Here is an 18,638-nt window from a genome sequence, read left to right as displayed (position 1 = left end):
ATGGGGGGGGGGGGGAGGTGTTTGTCTTGGGTACTTCTTCAATCTTCATAGGTAGTTTTCCATGAATTTTGAGTTGGTTAGCGTGACACAAATTAATCTTTGGCCCAATTTTAGTTCTTTTGTTTCTTTTCCTTTTGAATTTTTGCCTCCAACAAATATTATTTATATCAATATTTTCCATTTCATTACTACAAAACACCATTTTCTTCGTAACCTACAAACCATTAAAAAAATCAAAATAACATATATTCCATAATATTTTGATGCATTTAATAAATAACTAACACAACATATATGCAAAACGGTCAACCATCACTATAAAATAGAGACTAAAATGCAACTTTTTTGACAACTTACACCCCCCTTAAATATACTACTAAAATCACTTTAACGAAGATAAACACATGATGCCACCTGGTCAAGAGAAACCATTAGTTGTGTTTGACCTGTGGCTAGGAATACAGGGCTGACCTAATTCAACTGTTTACCAGAATGGAGCCAAGCGCTCAGTTCGCCTCACGGACCAAGGCCCACCTCAACTTGCGCTAGAGTTTGTTCGAGGAGCCTATGCCTCGTCTGGCTCACTTTTGACTACAAATACAATATTAATATCACTCTTCAACATATTTCTCATTAATTTCTACTTGAATATGAGGATCAAAAAGAGGCCAGGTAGCATTACATCACAAAACTAATAACAGGAAGTTGAGTAACAAGAAATGCACATAATTTTACAATTACATTTTTGCTAGAATCATGATGCAACAGTAATCTCTTCTGTTTTCTTCTCTCTTTCCTTGACCGCCTTCTTCCAGATTTCAACACTGTCGATTATTTCACCGGTTTTTAAAAGATATCGTACACGTTTACCGTTGTCAAGGGTCTTGTGACCCACCCGGCTTGCAACATTCTGTTCTTTCGAGTACAACATCACATTCGAGCTATGAATAGGTGCTTCTATCTGCCCATGGAACATAAACAACAATGGAGACGTAATTACCATAACTAGGTTCCGTTTTAATTAAATTTCATAATTTTAATTTTTTACCAACATTATATTATTCTAATTACCCAAAATCACTTTTAAAATTCAATCCAAACACTAATAAAAGAGTAAAATGCCATTTTCGTCCATGAGGTTTGGCCTCTTTTGCAACTTTCGTCCAAAGGCTTGTTTTTTTGCATATGGATCCAAAAGGTTTGAAATCTTGTCATTTTCATCCACCAAACTAACTCCGTTTGTTTATTCTGTTGACTTGAAGAGTATTTTATTATTTTAATATTTTTAAATAAAGTACAAGTTTATGATGCATAAGGTACATCATCTCAGAGACAGAGAAGCAAACGGAGTTGCAAAACTGGCCAAACCTTTGGACGAAAGTCGCAAAACTGGCCAAACCTCAGGGACCAAAAATGGCATTTTACTCTTAATAAAAAATGGGAAAAGGGTATTAACGGAGACTCATTAACGCATTTAATTAGTTATAAAGGAGAAGAAATAGAACCTTAACGATCTGGCCCGATTCACCCTCCTCTTTGCTCTTCAAATGTTTGGTCTTCAAATTGATTTCTTTGACTATAACAGTGCTATTGTGCTTAACGATCTTGGTTATCTCACCGACCTTGCCCTTATCGCGTCCTGCTATCACTTTAACCGTGTCACCAAGCTTCACATGCATCTTGTGTACAATTGGAAGACTGTTTGGCTTGCATTTGATCCGTTCCCACCGCTTTAGCTGCGAAAGTGAATTTTTAAAAAGTCAAATCTTTGCCAAGTTAAAAGATTTGAAAGTAATCGAAGCAGGGCGTGGATGTTTGTTACCAACCTTCGCTTGGAGAGGAGGACATGTTTTTGTAGACTTGTTTTGCTGAACCTGCAACGCGTTCATGTAACAGTTAAAGGTTAGATATGATCAAATTCTTGAAGATGCAAAGTAGTATTTTGAGATTTCACTTGAACATGAATATGAAATTAAATTATGTATTTGAAATATCGGATATCGGATATAGGTAATTTTAATATAATGCAGAATTTATATATATAGCAATTTAACACTAATAATTCAGTGATATATCAGTGATATCGGTGATATATCGGTCAATATCACCGATAATATCGGTACCGATATTTGACACCGATAACCGATATGGCCGATATATCACCGATATTAACTGCATAGATACAGACTCCACTTCAATGGCAATTCCTGACACAACATGAAATTAATAAATTTTAGGTCGTCATATCTAGCCCGTTTAATACACAGGGTGTGTTTGGGTTGACCTACGTAACCTATTTAATAATACAGGTCGACCCGATAACCAGTTTAATCAAACATGTCGATCAGCCAACCTGTTTATGAACCGTTTTACCCATTTATCATAAGTTCATAACACTCCAACCCATTTAACACGTTTGCATCTTGATCACAACCCGTTAACCCATTTGATGACTCATTTAGATAAATGGGTAACACGGGCCGTGTTAAAGTTACATGATTTTAACTGTGTACGGGTCAAGCTTGATTTCTTTGACAAGAACAAATATACGAGTGGTATATAGGTTTTATGATTCAACCCGCAAACACGACACCATTAACACCCCTACCAAATTCTACTGTTAGGGTAGAATGCCTAAGCCAGAAGATACATAGATCTGATGGCCAAACCCTAAATTATTTTACATCACTTGTGTCTAGCAACTCAAGTACCTTCAAAATTCTCAATTGTTTCAATTTTATAAACATGTTTATATTATTTATTTTGCTAACACAAATTTAATTCCACAAATGTGGCTCTGTGTTGTTGTTCTACGCCATCATAATGTCTCAAGAACACATCCAATTTCCCCAAAAAAAAAATACCAACAAAGGGTAAAATTGGACACATAATTAACTCAAAAAAAAAAAAAAAAAACATGTTACTAAAATATAGAATTAAACAAATATACAAAGAAGAGAGCAATTAGTGAACGAAATCTGCAGAAAAAGAGGTGTACCAGAGGTGGGGAGGGGCAGGGAGACAATCGTTGACCGAGAAAGGATTTGGAGGAGAGAGAAAGCGCGGTAAATGAGCTCTGGAGAGTAGCAATGGCCGCCATTTTTATCAGTGAAGGTGCACCGGATTTCAGAGCTTTTATTATTTTATCCTGATAGATGATGGATGGGAGAATGAAGAAGCAAGAGGATAGAGTTTCATATCAGAGATTAGATAAATGGGCTGGGCTTATAACAAGCCCAATACACTTGAATATATTCTTTTAAGGATGGCTTTGTTACATTGATTGTAGCACTAAAGGCCCAGCCCATATTGTTTGGATAGAATTTTACTTGCAAGTTGCAAATGATGTTATTTAGACCATGTGTAGTCGTTTACATTTGGGCGTTTTTAAGCCCAAACATACCCCGAAACACACCCATCTACGGCCCATGTGGGCGTTTTTTGCCAAAAAAATGTTAGGGCGTCCAATATTCCACGCCAAAAGGGGTTGGGCATTATTCACCTAAACGACTACGCATGGTCTTATAATTTACTTTATCCCACCTTTATTAATTGTTATCCATGATTAAAAAAAGTTATTCTATTAACTAAATATAAATGAGTATAAATAGTTAAATACTATAGTTTATTTGTACACTTCTATATTTTGAGTTTTTAGGTTATAATTTGAGAGATAAAACAGAGAAATGTTAGGATTTTATAGTTAGAAATTTTATTAGTTAAATTTAGAGTCATGAAAATGACCATTAGTTAAGTTTTTTTTTTTTTGTTAAATATAACTAGCCATATCATTAACATTATAAAAATATAACCTTCGAAGTTGATCTGGTGATGGGTGAAGAATTAAATCATCATACCATAGAAGACTCTTATGCCACTATACATGTCATCAACTAATTGGTTGCTCAACCACTCCGTTTTTATATTAAGATCCAAACTGTGTAAACATCCATTTTTAAGATCAAACCCGTGCCATTTATCAGACTTCATCTCTAGATCCATATACATAACTGAGTGAGTGTTGTCTTTAATTGGATTATATTTTCATGAAATCATTTATCAGACTTCATCTCTAGATCTGGATACAAAAAAAAAAAAAAAAAAAAAAGAATCCAGTTTTAGGGGCCATTTACAATCTTTCAAATTCCAATGTTCACTGTCACTATACAAAACTGAACCGTAACAGGATCAGAGACCAATAACAAAGTCAGCTTCAACAACCAATTATACAAACACCAAACACACTCATTTTAAAACCTAATTTCCTCGCTCAACAACACACCAAAACCTAATCTATACACTGTGGAACTCCTACTTGTAAGCTTCCATATATATTACAAAAGTAAGCCAAGGGTCATATCATATCAAGCTTCACATGACTCAGCCGTGCTACCAAAAGATTCAAACCTTCGATGTTCACCGTTCATAGGACTTCTACGACCTAGTTGGTCTACATTAAGAGCAACCTCGTCAGCTGCAACAGACGAATCACGTCTATGATGTTTTTTGTTAGGTCTCATCATAAGAATACGAGAAAGTGCTTGCACAATGTCCCTCATTGATGGTCTTTTTCTTGGGGAGCGGTTTACGCATTTGTATGCAAGAGCCGCAACGTCGTTCAGTTCTTGCTCGTCAAAGTTTCCTTCGAGATGCGAATCCACTATCTCTTCCCATCCAACTTTTCCCTCGGTGTTCATCGCTGCCTAATTATACATATACCCGTTTAATATTATATTTAGTAACAAAAAATTAGTAATATCAATATACCCATTTGAAATTGCCAATTTCATTAAATACAATTTGTAATATTAGAATTATATTCATATGCTTTTCTGTACACTTTAAGCTGTCATAATCTAAATCCTTGTATGAGATGATGGGTATTTATGTAAACAAAACTGAAATGGGTATATCTGATATTATGATTTGATGCATTAAAAAGCTAGACATATCACTAGGGAAACGTGATTTAAGACATTGCATTCAATGTGTCACCCATGTGGTTAGTTAAAAAAACAATGATTATAAGAAGATGCATATATTTTGGTGGTGGGATAACACTTATGACCATTAGGTCATGGGTTCGATTCCCACAAAGGGGGTTTTTCCCAAATTTATTGGGTTTCCTCCTGAATTGGTGTATAGGCATTATATTGCCTATTGGAGATGGATATGATCGGGTGGTTCTGCTGGTGGCACGATGATACTCCAGTGGTCCGTCAGTGATCCAAATTTGCCGTTCAAAAAAAAAAAAAAAAAAAGATGCATATGTTTTAAGAAACAAAAACCGGTATATTTTACACTAGGAAAAAATAAGATCCGTTTATATTGATTAAAAAGTTGGAAAATTTTTTTTAATTTGGGATTAAACCAACTATATGGAATAAAATGTCATTTTCGTCCCTGAGGTTTTCCCAGTTTTACGACTTTCGACCAAACGTTTGTTTTTACCGCATCTGGATCCAAAAGGTTTGAAATCTTGTCATCCATCCATTTGGGTTTAAACCAACTATATGTGTGTGTGTATGTGTGCACGCGAGTTCAGAGAGAGAGAGAGAGAGATCTCACAAGCTCAACATATTCCATGAGACCCTGCTGAGGGTTTCTTCCAGCAATAAGTTCAAATAAAAGAACTCCAAAGCTGTAAACATCACTTTTTTTGGTGAAAGTTCTTGTTGATATATATTCAGGATCAAGATATCCGAACGTTCCCTGTATATTGGAGGCATTTCTGTTAATCATATCCTCTCTAGAAAGTCCAAAATCAGCCACCTGATTACACAATATACCATGAATTCGGTAGTCGTCAATAAAACGAATATTTAAAAACAGATCATATTTTTAATAATAGTTTCAGATATTAAAACTAACCCTAGCTCCCATTGCTTGATCCAACAGGATGTTAGAAGATTTGATGTCCCTGTGTATTACTGGAGGAACAGCCTGGAATTACAACAAAACGGTCGATAAATTGGATGATTTAAAAGAAATAAAACCGAAAATGGAAATACATGTAAATGCCGTAAAGATTATAACTTACTCCATCATGGAGATATTCCAATCCTCTAGCTACATCTAAAGCTATTTGAACTCTAAGATCCCAACTTAACACGTCATGCTTTTCGCCTTGAAATTTCAAAAGTAACATGTTTATAAGCATTATTGTAACAATGTTTAATATTTATGAGAAAGTTGGATGGCCACTTACTGTACAAATGAGATGCTAGACTGCCTTTGCTCATATAGACGTATATAAGCATATGTTGACCCTTTTCTGCACAATATCCTACCAAATTCACAAGGTTCCTGTGATGTAATCTTCCCAATAACATAACCTACAAATATATGTATGCACACGGGTAAAGCGTATATGCAAAACTGACAATTGCAGAAGCTCACATAAAATGACACAGTATCACAGATTGCTTTAAAAAACGTTAGAAAATGTTAGTTTAGCTTAAAGTAATCTATACAAGACATACAAGCATGAGGTGAATGTGAGTATGATTCATTACTACCTCTGTTTGGAACTCTTTCTCGCCTTGTTTGGAATCGGTTGCAAGAACTTTAACGGCAACTGCTTCTCCAGTGGTCATCTGAGCTTTATAAACCGAACCAAACGCCCCTTGGCCTATCAATGAGGTGAAATTGTAGGTTGCTTTCTGTAGATCTCTGCTTGATCAAGAAAAGAAAATAAAAGAAGATATCGGTAAGAATGATACTGACAAAATAAGAAACAATAACAATAATGTTTATCAAGCACAAATGATTTGAACATACTTGTAAGAATACTCGAGAATTCCAGAAGCGGCAACCACATGACCCTTCTTAAGACCACCAAGCCACAACGGGACGCCATTTTGTACAGAAGTTCTTGACGATTCAGTACCCATTGACGAATCAGATAAGATGGTGCAAGTATCAGCACCATTTGCACGAATGGGGATAGTCGCTGCCCTCCTAGAACTGCTATTACCGATTTGAGGTCGTTTCCGGTGAAACCTAAAGCAAAGTAGCCCACCTACGGCTAAAAGAGCTCCAATCACCACTCCTATCGAGATCCCAATTATCAGACCAGATGACCTCTCTTTCATCTCTTTTCCGGAGCACAAATGTTTCCTATCCAAGTTACCATCAACACACCTGTGAAGTTATCATCCAGATTTATAAACATAACTCAGAAGAAATTCATAATAAACTTCAAGAGTAGTATCTACAAGGAAACTTAATTATATAAATCCAAATCAGAATCTGTTTTTCAGCTTGCAGTAGACCTAATATCGAAAATTAACTCGCGCAGGACGCAAAAATAGCTAGGTACGGTTATGTACTTGAGCGCGTAAACAACAGATTCCTCAAACTTGTAGTAGATCAAGGAAGAAGAAACTGAAAAAAAGTGTTGTCAGTGGAGTATATAGACGGTTACTGCAAGTTCATAACACAATCAAACTGGAAAAAAAGGCAGATCATAAAAAAAAATATGCTAGGTTATATGAGGAGATAAAAATCACAATTAAGCATGTAAATCATGTTCAACTGAAGCAAAATTCGAGCTATATCACAATGTTCCAATACTGAACGATTCCTAACAAAATTCAGAAACAGAAATCGTAATTTCCGGCAATGAAGCACCAATCGTTGAAGATATTAACACAAACTACTAATTTTCTCAACAGAAAACATGAATATAACAAATATAGATCTTCAGTTAACTTTTCAGTGACGTCATTGTTCGCTAAACAAATCGGAGTTGTCAAAATCAGTGAATGAACAGTGAATCAAACCGATTGAGATTCAAATTGTGGATAATAACATTAATATGAACAGGAGAAAGTAGTTTAAAATTATGAGTAAGGTGATGTGAATGATTAATGAAAGTTAAGTTAATGGTTTACCTGATGATGCTAGCGGTGATTGAAGAGAAAATTAGAGTTAGGTTGAATGAAGAATCTTGAGGAAGAAGATAGTAAAGTAATCTGAGTTGCAGCAGGGACAAGATCCGGTTTTCAGACGCACCAAAACAATGTTCCAACAGAAATGGCGATATTCGAAATATACTATACCAAAAGTGTGCCTTGTGTATTTATTTTATATTTTTGAAAGATAAATATGATTAAAGGTGGCAAAATTTAGCCAAAACCTAAATTGAATTTTAATACTCAACTTCTTTTTTTTCTTTCTGAACGGTCTTAATATTTAACTTTTTTTAGCTTTACTTATGATGTCAAGGGAAATCAAGTCTTACGAAAAAATTAGTTTAGTAAACAACTGATTACTTTTTATCTCAATCAAAATATTGTAAATTATTTTGAAACAACATAAATGAAAATTACAGGTATAAAATATTGTAAATTATTTTGAAACAAAAGTAAATGAAACTTAGGGTGGAGGGTATAACCCTCGGCGACATGTGCGGGGAATGATAGTCACCGCTCGGTGACTATACCGGGTGTTTAAAGTAGGGCGGTGACCAAGAGAGAGAGTGTCTAAATCGGTGACTTTTCACCGAAAAGAGGGGAGAGTGATGAGAGGAGAGAGAGAGGCTCAACCAATCAAGTAAACTACCATCAACATACTTTGTGATTGAGTGCAAAATGGGAAGTGGAATGAGGAGTTGACATGACATAATATTATTGGCTAGGATTTCACTCAAACACCCTAAGGTGTTTGACTATACCCTCCACCCTTATGGGTATAAATGAAAGTTATGGGTAGAAGAAATAATCTATCTATTAGTCCGAACGTAGTGGGGCGGCATAATTGGGCGGTATGCCCTCATAGCGCCGGTATAGCGCCGGCACACCGCCACAAGGGGCGCCATCAATCGAATTTTTGGGGGGTGGCGCGATAATTTTCGTGGCGCCATGCATTTGGTTTGTGTTCTCTCCACTCTCACAGAGATATATACATACATATATATGTATAATTTAAGGGTTTATTAAATAATTGGGTAATGATGAGGTAGGGGCGTTATGACTACGGGCTTAAATGCATAAGGCCCCATAACGCCCACACGCTGACGTGGCGTGCCACATGTCGCATAACGCCCCTTTGAGGGCTTTATGACTACACATGCCCTTAGAACTGGATTACCTTTACCAAAGAAAATGAAATTTTGAGTGTCTTTAATCAGATTGTCAGTATAAGTTATTATCAGCAAATGAACGTTAGTTTGGCTTGTTAAAATTAATTTGACTTTAAAAAACAATTAATTAGTTTCACCAACAAAAGGTGTATATAAAATAAGGAGTGGGATCAAATACAAACACTTAAGTTTGTAAGAACCGTAAGAACCAACACATAATTGACAAGTGTCCATCAATAAAAAATTAGTTTAGGGGTAATTTAGACCTTTTGACCATATTTAATAATAGCTAATTAAAAATAATTACAAAAAATATAATCAGCACAACACTATATAATTAGCATAACATCCTTAATCGTTCTTCATTATTAGCACATCGTCCTCAACCGTTCTCCATTTTCAACATAAACGACATTAGCACAACATCCTCAATTGTTCTCCATTATTAGCACACCAGATGTGCTGATTATATCTACTTTTGATGTTTGTTTGTATTATTTTGTAATTAACACATAATCAGCACGTTATCAACACAATTATAAAACATCTTTTGTTAACTTTTTTAAAAATCACTTTTATAAATACAAAAAAGGTATAGCAATATGGTACTCATATTAAAGACAAAAAAATACTTGATTTTATGGTATATTTTTTTAAAAAAAAATAATGAAATATATAAAAGTTATTTTAGTTTAAAAAACCTTGGTGGAATTTGTATTTAATGGAAAATAGTCAAATGACTAGCAATTTTACAAAATTACCCCTAATTTGTTAGTAGTAATTTTTAATTATAAGGGTTTTATTTATAATCAATATCAACCCTTGATTTAAATTATCAATGGTTCAGATATGTTCTTACGGTTCTTATAATTAGCACTGTTTGTACAGGATCTCAACCCTATAAAATAAGGAATTAATATGTTATATATGAATATAAGTAGACTACTAATAGAGTTACTTACGTTTTTTTAGTGAAATTAATCAAAACTTTTGCGTTAAAGGATAGCGCCTGTAATTTGGTGTAAACGTAAAGAACAAAACTTGTAATTTACTCTTAATAATATGTAACTATTTATTAGGTTTGTTTTTTAATATATAGGCAATTGTTTAATTTGATTAAAAAAATTAAAAAAGGGTATATTTTAGCTATATTTTAAAGCTTAATAGTCATTTTACCGGGCAGATTTATAAATTATAATATTATATTATTTAAAATTAAAATATTGACGTACTCAGTTTACAAGTAATAATAGTTTTATGAATTATTTTATTATAAGTAAGTGATCATAGATTTGGAGCAGGTGAGTCACCATTTAACATAGATTATTATTATGATTTATTTTGGCAGTGTTATTATTTATTTGTGTTACCAACTCGATCTATTTATAATTAAAGTAAACATTTAGTGATTAAATATAGTTGATGATTAAAGCCATAGTTAGACCATTATGCTCTTAACCATCATTAGTGGTGGGCCCGGGTGAGTCTGGGTGATAGGGGTTTCTCATTCAGGGGTTTAAATTAGGGATCTATTGTGCGAGGGGGCTCTCTAGTGTGGACTCGATTAAGACAACGTATGCTAGACCTCCCGACATTCGTGAATAATTCACACCTTAGAAAAAGACCATTATGCCCTTGATATACTGCGGACATTCATTCTTTGTGTCATAATTGTGCACATACGGAAAGCCATCCCCACCACTTGCATAAAAGTTATGTTCCTAGATAGTTAAAACTTAAAAGTTATGGAGCATGTGTTTGTTTCTAGATAGTTAAAACTTAAAAGTTATGGAGCATGTGATGTTAGTAATTTAAATGACTGATTGTGAAATTGTATCCATCTTTCTCAATTCTTGATTTTGACTACAAGATAAAAGGCCAATTAACTATCTACTACTAGAATCTTAAACAATAATGAATCAACACTACTTTATACTCTTAGTATTTCCTCTCAAGCGAAAGGTCGGTTTCGATATCATGTGTAACTTGAAACAACAAACGAATAACAAATAACATGGGTATTAAGAAACGTAGCCTTGCTAGTTTTTATGGTTTCATCTTCCAACAAGCTTATTTTCTCAATCAATGTTTCACGGTAATTTTTCAACATGTTCATCGTTCACAATTTTTAATCCAAGTTTTAGAATTCAAAACTGGTGACTGTTTGTAATTTGAAAATGTTTCTATTTCCAATTTAGGGTCGGTGAATGGTGTATGAAAAAAGAAAGATTTAAATCATAAGGAAAAATGATTTACTTCACGATATTGAGCGGGCAACGAATCCTTCCAATATACATTCTTACAATACAACTAACTCTAATACAATATTGAAAATATACATTCTTACAATACTAATGCTAGGATAGAAAGAAAGAAAGGGTATATAATATGAAATAAGTATTCCTTTTTTAGTTTTTGAATTATGAAGTATGTTGTATAAGTGATAAATGTGATTGATAATAAATTATAGTTCTCTATCTTTAATTTTTGTTATTTCATTACGGAAGGAAGAACTTTTTAAAGGTATTTAAGTTTGGGAAGTCAGTTTGGATTAGTACACTTCAACTGCAACGGGTGTCTAGGCAGCTAGCCAACTAACTAATTTGTAAAATTTCTTTGACCATGGGTAATGGTTAATGTCCTTACAAGGGGCATCTTTTGTCATATCACCATCATAATGTTTCATGTAATGGTTAAGGCTTTTTAATGTCTTTTCATTTATTAGTTTCCTTGTTTTTACTCTTTATTGTGCATTATTCTAGAAAATGTCTCTTCCTCTTCATGCCCCTATAATGCTCATGGGGATGGTGTAAGGGCATTATCAAAACCTTTCACGCCATAGCCCCATTACGTATGGCCTTAGGGTGAGAGGGGTGGTCACCTCATGAGAAGAGGTAAACTTTTCACCCACCTAATCATCTATTGTCATGTCAATATAGTGTAAAAATATGAAAATTATTTTTTTTTATTTTATAAAAACGGCTATATAGCCTTTGCATTTATAATTCCAACGGTCACAAAAGGTTCAACGTTCATATTTTGAGTGCTCACCGATTTCCATCATCGGTGACAGAAGGGTCGGTGGCGGTGTTGCCGCGCGGTGAAAGACACACCGCACCTTTCCCCGCACCCACACCGTTCACCCTTACGTATTAAACACTTTGCTTAAAGTTAGAGAGGAGGGTTTGAACATATCAAAATGATTTTTAGAGGTTTATAAATGTGTTAGGTCATGAACACACACAATTTTCTTTTTCACAAACCTAATTCTACTATGTCAAGATTTCTTTTAAGATATAAAGTTATATTTTATATCTCCATCTTACATAATACTTGAACACTTAACAATTCAGATGATAAATATGTAAATACGTTTTACTACTGGTAGACTACCCTATAGTCTTATACGCGCTACACGTTAGTCTTATAATCATTTCTTTAGCCAATTTTTTTCTCAATCGAATGTTTTCACTTCCTCTTCCTTCTTTGTAAGCATGATTAGGTAAGAATTTGTAATGGTGTTAAATATCGTCAACTGGTTAGCTTACCCCTTCTTAATAGGTGGTTGGCTGGAGGTTATGTTGGTTTGGAAAATTGTCACACTCTTTTATCGTGGCTGCCATCCATTTGACTTTCTATTAAATGTATTTTTAATTTGTATATAAAAAAATAATATACTCCATACCGATGAAGTCTCTTGAATAAGCATTTGTGATTTTTAATTCAGTTTTAAAGCGTGGATGCTTGTGTAAAGATTGTGACCCATCCACTGCAATAACTTAAATCTCTAGATAAAACAACGTAAGGAGGTTGGATTCGTTGAAACTAGACTTTGGACAACATTAAACTAATTTGACGCATTTTAATTATTTGACCTAACCTGGCAAATGGGTAGGGGTGAGCAAGAAAACTGAAATAACCGAACCGTAACCGAATAACCGAAAAAACCGAACCGAAACAAAAACCGACAGTTCGGTTTTCGGTTTTTAATAACCGAAAATTTTGGTTCGGTTTTCGGATAAACTTTTTCAATAACCGAAAAAAAACCGAACCGAACCGATATGTTACAATCCATATATTTTTATGTTTAAGTTTAAATTGTTTAAGTGTTTAACCCAATGCTAGTAGAAAATGTTAAGTTTAGTCTTGAATGTTAAATGTTTATAATAAAAACATTATAACTGAAATGATTTATTATTACCTATAAGATATAACAAAATTTAATAAAAACTTTGAAGAAACATAAAAAAAGATTAGAAGATTAGGTTTATGTAAACAATATTAATTAAAGAGGTTAACTATAATAATTTAAATGTAAACATATAAAAAGATTGTTATAATATAAATTATACTTTTTATTTTTTGAATCTTACATAATTTTGTTTCAAAAACCGAAATAACGAACCGAACCGAACCGACGTAAAAACCGAAAAACCGAAACCGAAAAAAACCGAAACCGAACGGTTTTTAAAACCCGAAAACCGACATTTCGGTTTCGATTTTGATTTTACCCAAAAACCGAACCGTGCACACCCCTACAAACGGGCCAGGTCGGGTCGGGTCATGGGTCAAAACGGGTCAATTATATAAAGGGTTGTTTTGGTTCGGGTCGAAACGGGTCCGTGTCAGAACGGGTCCGGGTCGGAATAGGTCTGGGTCGGAACAGGTCTGGGTCAGAACGGGTCCGGGTCAGAACGGGTTTCGGGTCAGGTTTTACTTTACTTTACTTTAAAGTTATCCAACAAGTTACGAGTCAATAGTCAAACTTTTATGGTTATTTGCACATTTCAGCTTGAGAAGTTAAGTACTCGAGTCCAACAACAATATCACTAATCAAGGGCCGAAATTTTGCTTCATCCTGAAGACACATCGCAGTTATTGCAACCATATGGTGCACCGTACGCATCGAAAATCGACCACGCAGTAGAGGGTCCACCAATTGAACATACTTCTTACAGTCTCTCAAAAAGGGACGGGCCTGCATAAATTCAAGGATGTTATTGAAAGGAGTGACAATTTGAGAAAGAAAAAAATGTACTAGTACAAGGGACATTTTTCACCCATTTTCTTGTAAGTGGGTCGTCTTTGATCATAACCGATCAAACATCACTGATTGGAAGTCTAGTTTTAGTGCATACAGCTTCCTACACCATTTTATTCAAAGAATTGATATTTATGACCCATTTCAAGCTGTAGATTGAACCATTGTTAACCCACTCATCTAATCACAATTCAGATATCTTATGCAGGAATGTATTGTACTGGTAAACATAAATGCATTCATTAAGATGCATGTGAATGGGCTGATTGCCACACCTAATAAGTATTGATAAGATAAGACAAGACAAGACAAGACCAGACCCATATCAATAAGTGACACTCATTGAGCCCTTGAGCAACCAAGGACGCCGCACGAGGCCTTAGCAGGACTACCTAGTGACACTGGGCTCAACTCATTGTTAGAAATGTACAACTTCATTTTCGTTAAAAACAAAAAAAACCATCTACACCAATCCAACTGCATCCTACCACTTTCGTAACATTTCTTTCGTAACTTTCTTCACTCGAGCCACACTCTCCCATCTTCCCCTCGCTTCATACGCTTTAACCAACACCATATACGGGAACAAAGACATCAGTTCCAGTTTGACCAACCTCTCCGCAACTAGTTCGGTCAACTCCAAGTCTTCTTGTACCTCGTAACAACTAAGAATCAATTTACATATGTAACCATCGAGTCTATTAGGAATCTCCGTCGTTAATATCTTCATCGCTTCATTAACTTCGTTAACTTCACCTGCGTGGATCATCATTTCAGCAATGCAGGTCAAATGTGTGGCTGTCGGTTTGACCCCATATTTGTTCTCCATTGAACGAAAGAACGATAACCCCTTATCGATCAAACGACCATGAACACAAGCTAATAGAACACAGTTCATCGTTACTTCATCTGGTTGTGGGCCCATTTTGAGTAACTCCTCGAAAAGCGCAATAGATTCTTATGTTTCTCCATTAACAGAAACATAACAAAAAGAACATATTTTGCTCTTACTGATAAACTCATTTTGCTATAAATAAATTACATACAAAAAGAACATATTTTGTTCTTACTGATTTATGTGATTTTAAGGGATTGTCTATTTCTGTGGCTGGTGATTTGAACGGAAGTCGTGCCCTACTTGGTCCCATTAACATCAATTAATTGTTCAAATCACACAAATCTTGATCCACTTGGGAATAGCCCAGTGGTGTTGGTGAGTTTAGATAGAGCTTAGGATAGGAGAGGTCAGGGGTTCAATTCCCATAGTATGCAAGTTTAGCCATTAAAAAAAAAAAAAAAAAAAAAAAAAAAAAAAAAAACATCAATTAATTGCTCAAATCACGAATCAAAAAGTGGGTTGTTTAGGTCAGACCCTAATTCAAGAGCCTTATAACCCAATTGAAAAGAAAAGAAATCCCAACTAATCTGATGATTGACGGTGGTAGCGGCCAGATGAAGTCAAGGGTGTTGTCTTCAGGATGATGACGCCACGTCGCTGACGTGAGTGATGAATTGATGATGAAGTCGAGGGTATTGTCTTCACTAACCCTAGAGAACCCGTTCAAAATTCTCAACCCTAGAGAACCCGTCCCGTCAGAATTGTCGACCCGTAGATACTTCTTTGTTTTTTTAATTATCTCATTTTGACCCTTTAATTTAAATTACTTTACCCAAACCCACCCATAATATTTTATAAATAACCCAAAATGACCCATATCAAAGACTTTGGGTGAGAATTGCCCCCTTAATTTGACCCGTTCCTGTTACTAAATTTTTAGAACACTCGTTTGAGATAGATTGCAGCTCAACCGACGCAAAAACTAGAGTTTGGAAAAGATCTCTTGCCACCCAACGTTTCAGAAGCATTACTAGAAAACGAAAAGTTGGCAGAATCTTTACAAGATGAAGAACACGCTCGATTGTAGCATCGACTTTTATCACACCAAGAGTCGAAAGACAAGACCGAACGGGCTCTGCTGGTACACCTGGCGAGAATCTTGATGCAAAAGCCAGGCGAGCAAAAAAACTAAGATGAATACGAGCAAAACGTGCTTCAAGAAACGAAAACACTTAAGCAGGCCAATCGTATAAGAAAACTTGAAAGGAAGCTTCGTTTTTGTGAATTTCTTGAAGAACCCAACATGCATGGGTTTCTTTTACTTGCAAAATACCATCAAAGCCAGAAAAAGAACATGTAAAAAGCTAAAAAAATATAATTGGAAGCATCAACTGAACTCGATACTTAAAACAGCATAAAGTTGAAGTACTAAAAGAAGGCTTGTCATCACAAGCATTAAAAAAGCAAGATCCTTAAAACATATAACATCTTACATTTCTGAAATGAAAACCACCTACCCAGTTCGGAAAACAAAAAACATACTTAAACACGACATAAAAAGGTCTCACTTCAATGGGATGAACCTGGAAGAGTGGGTGGCACCAATACCAGGTCTACCGTGCTTCACGGGCTTGTATGAAATTGAGAATTCCGCAAGGTAGTGACCGATCATCTCGGGCTTGATTTCAATCTGGTTGAAGGTCTTTCCGTTGTAGACACCAACAACGCTACCGATCATTTCTGGGACAATAATCATGTTCCTCAAGTGGGTTTTCACAAGCTCTGGCTTCTCACCAGCAGGTGCCTCACGTTTCTGTTCAGGTAATATACATATATCAGCAATGGTGAAACCGAATTTACTAATATGCAGTCATTCAAAAAAAAAAAACAAAAGAAAAACAGGTAAAGAACACACATCATGCATCTACATACGTCATTTTCAAGCAGCTCCAATAAGTTTAAATCCAAGTTCAAACGCCAATAAAAAAACAATATCTTTCTAAATTTGAAAAAAAAAAAAAAAGCTTTTTAACAGCAATTGTAACACCTAAATACTACTTGCAAGGATTTTAACCTACACCACTCGAGGTCTAAGCAGTCAATAGTGGTGGGATAGCGGTTATTGGGCCTTCCAAAATAGCAGTCCAGAATAGCGGAACCGCTGTTATTGGTGCTATTGACTGCTATTTGACCGATATTGACCATTATTTTAGATGCCTTGGCTGATGTGGACTTAGAAGAAGATTCACTATTTGATTTTAGACCGCATTAACTGAATAGCTCGGGGTCTAAGTGGGTTTATTTTATTATACTTCCATTGATCCAAAAGGGACTCGAAAATCAAAAGAAATGTATGCAAAGCTTGTGTTACCACATAAAGATCACATCTTATCAAGGCTTAATCAGAGAAACATTAGACAAATAAAAGGTTTACATGATATAGAAAACATACTAACATCACATAGCCAATTAAAAACAAAACATAATTGTATACGATGCCAGTGATGTTAGAACTTAGAATTAGAACACACTTATCCTTCTTTAACAGTTTAACGCCTTAAGAGTAGCATGAGGCCTATGTGCTCAACTATAAACATGTAACGAAATTAAATAACTAGTTACATCTCGGTCTACACCTCTTTGAAGCATTTCATCAAACAGCTTTACTGCATCTTCAAACAACACAAAGTTTCACACAAATTGCAGTCAAGCACACCAAGATTCAACAAACAATGCATTTAGTAGCACTATTTACATAAATCAATCAAATATCAATAAAGTTTTTCAGCAACAAAACTAAACATAATATAACAAAATAGCATATAACAGTAACACACAGCAGCATAAATTTCCTTATAAAACAAGATTATCACAGTAAAATGTTGTAAAAAAAACATACAGCTTTACGGAGCTTCTTAATCAAAGCCATAGGTTTCCTCTTCAAACCTCTCTGAAACCTAAAATTACACAAATTAAATAAAAAAAATACAAATCCACAATTTATACAAAAAAATGCATATATAAATATATATATATACCTTCTGCGAGCACGTGCGGTGAAGAGCTTAACAAGCTCATCAGTGGACATATCAAGGAGAGCATCCAAATCAACTCCTCTGAAACTGAACTTCTTGAACGTTCTCTTCTTCGGTGCTCCGGCTGCCGCAACATCAACCTCAACATCCGCCTGAAATAACAATAAAAAGTGTTTCTTAGATGAAATTATGAATCGAATCTACAGAATCGATTGATGGAGAGAAAGGTGAAGTAGATTGAGAATCACCATTGTTGATTTGCTGAAGAAGAATCGGGTATGCGCCGCTAGGTTTTCGAGGGACTGTGAGCTTATTATGTAGACTCTTTTATATTAGGGTAAATTACTTTTTTTGAGTCCTCTGTTTTAGTGGTTTTAACTAGTTGAGTTCAAAAGCAAAAAATTTAACGACTTGAGTCTCTATAAGCATTTTTATTAACCATTTGAGTCCTTTTGGATCCAAATATTAACCTTTTGAGTCCAATTTTTTGGACTCAAATCGTTATAAAATGAACAAAATTGGACTCAAAATGTTATAAAATAAATGGCTAGGGACTTAGGGCGTTAAACTTTTTGATTTTGGACTCAAGTGGTTAAAACCACTAAAACACATGGACTCAAAAAGTAATTTACTCTTTAT

At 34.9% G+C, this 18,638-nt stretch overlaps 3 protein-coding genes across 5 annotated transcripts; all 3 read right to left on the bottom strand.

Annotated features, from left to right (window-relative positions):
• Positions 1–609: 609 nt before the first annotated feature.
• LOC110929668 (50S ribosomal protein L24, chloroplastic) lies at positions 610–3,196 on the bottom strand. The gene is made up of 4 exons (XM_022172839.2): positions 2,999–3,196; positions 1,827–1,874; positions 1,506–1,736; positions 610–961 (listed from the first exon to the last, which is right to left on the bottom strand). The coding sequence occupies exons 1-4, from the start codon at positions 3,098–3,100 to the stop codon at positions 755–757; spliced, it is 588 nt and encodes a 195-aa protein (XP_022028531.1). The 5' UTR covers positions 3,101–3,196; the 3' UTR covers positions 610–754.
• Positions 3,197–4,116: 920 nt separating this feature from the next.
• Positions 4,117–8,052, bottom strand: LOC110929666 (calcium/calmodulin-regulated receptor-like kinase 1). Of its 3 annotated transcripts, none has more exons than XM_022172837.2 (9): positions 7,896–8,050; positions 7,275–7,386; positions 6,781–7,143; positions 6,519–6,672; positions 6,209–6,335; positions 6,041–6,126; positions 5,872–5,943; positions 5,569–5,772; positions 4,133–4,703 (listed from the first exon to the last, which is right to left on the bottom strand). In XM_022172837.2, the coding sequence occupies exons 3-9, from the start codon at positions 7,092–7,094 to the stop codon at positions 4,365–4,367; spliced, it is 1,296 nt and encodes a 431-aa protein (XP_022028529.1). In that variant the 5' UTR covers positions 7,095–7,143; positions 7,275–7,386; positions 7,896–8,050; the 3' UTR covers positions 4,133–4,364. The 3 variants fall into 3 exon arrangements, with proteins under 3 accessions (XP_022028528.1, XP_022028529.1, XP_022028530.1); XM_022172838.2 differs by having other exon boundaries at positions 7,332–7,386; XM_022172836.2 differs by lacking the exon at positions 7,275–7,386 and having other exon boundaries at positions 4,117–4,703; positions 7,896–8,052.
• Positions 8,053–16,365: 8,313 nt separating this feature from the next.
• LOC110929665 (40S ribosomal protein S15-4) lies at positions 16,366–18,340 on the bottom strand. The gene is made up of 4 exons (XM_022172835.2): positions 18,248–18,340; positions 18,003–18,151; positions 17,864–17,921; positions 16,366–16,777 (listed from the first exon to the last, which is right to left on the bottom strand). Exons 1-4 carry the CDS (start codon positions 18,248–18,250, stop codon positions 16,529–16,531), a joined length of 459 nt encoding a protein of 152 aa, XP_022028527.1. The 5' UTR covers positions 18,251–18,340; the 3' UTR covers positions 16,366–16,528.
• Positions 18,341–18,638: the final 298 nt, after the last annotated feature.

This window comes from Helianthus annuus, chromosome 3 (assembly GCF_002127325.2).
Source record: "Helianthus annuus cultivar XRQ/B chromosome 3, HanXRQr2.0-SUNRISE, whole genome shotgun sequence".
NCBI lineage: Eukaryota > Viridiplantae > Streptophyta > Magnoliopsida > Asterales > Asteraceae > Helianthus > Helianthus annuus.
Note: the sequence above shows the minus strand (reverse complement) of the source record. Positions and strands in the feature narration are given on the sequence as shown.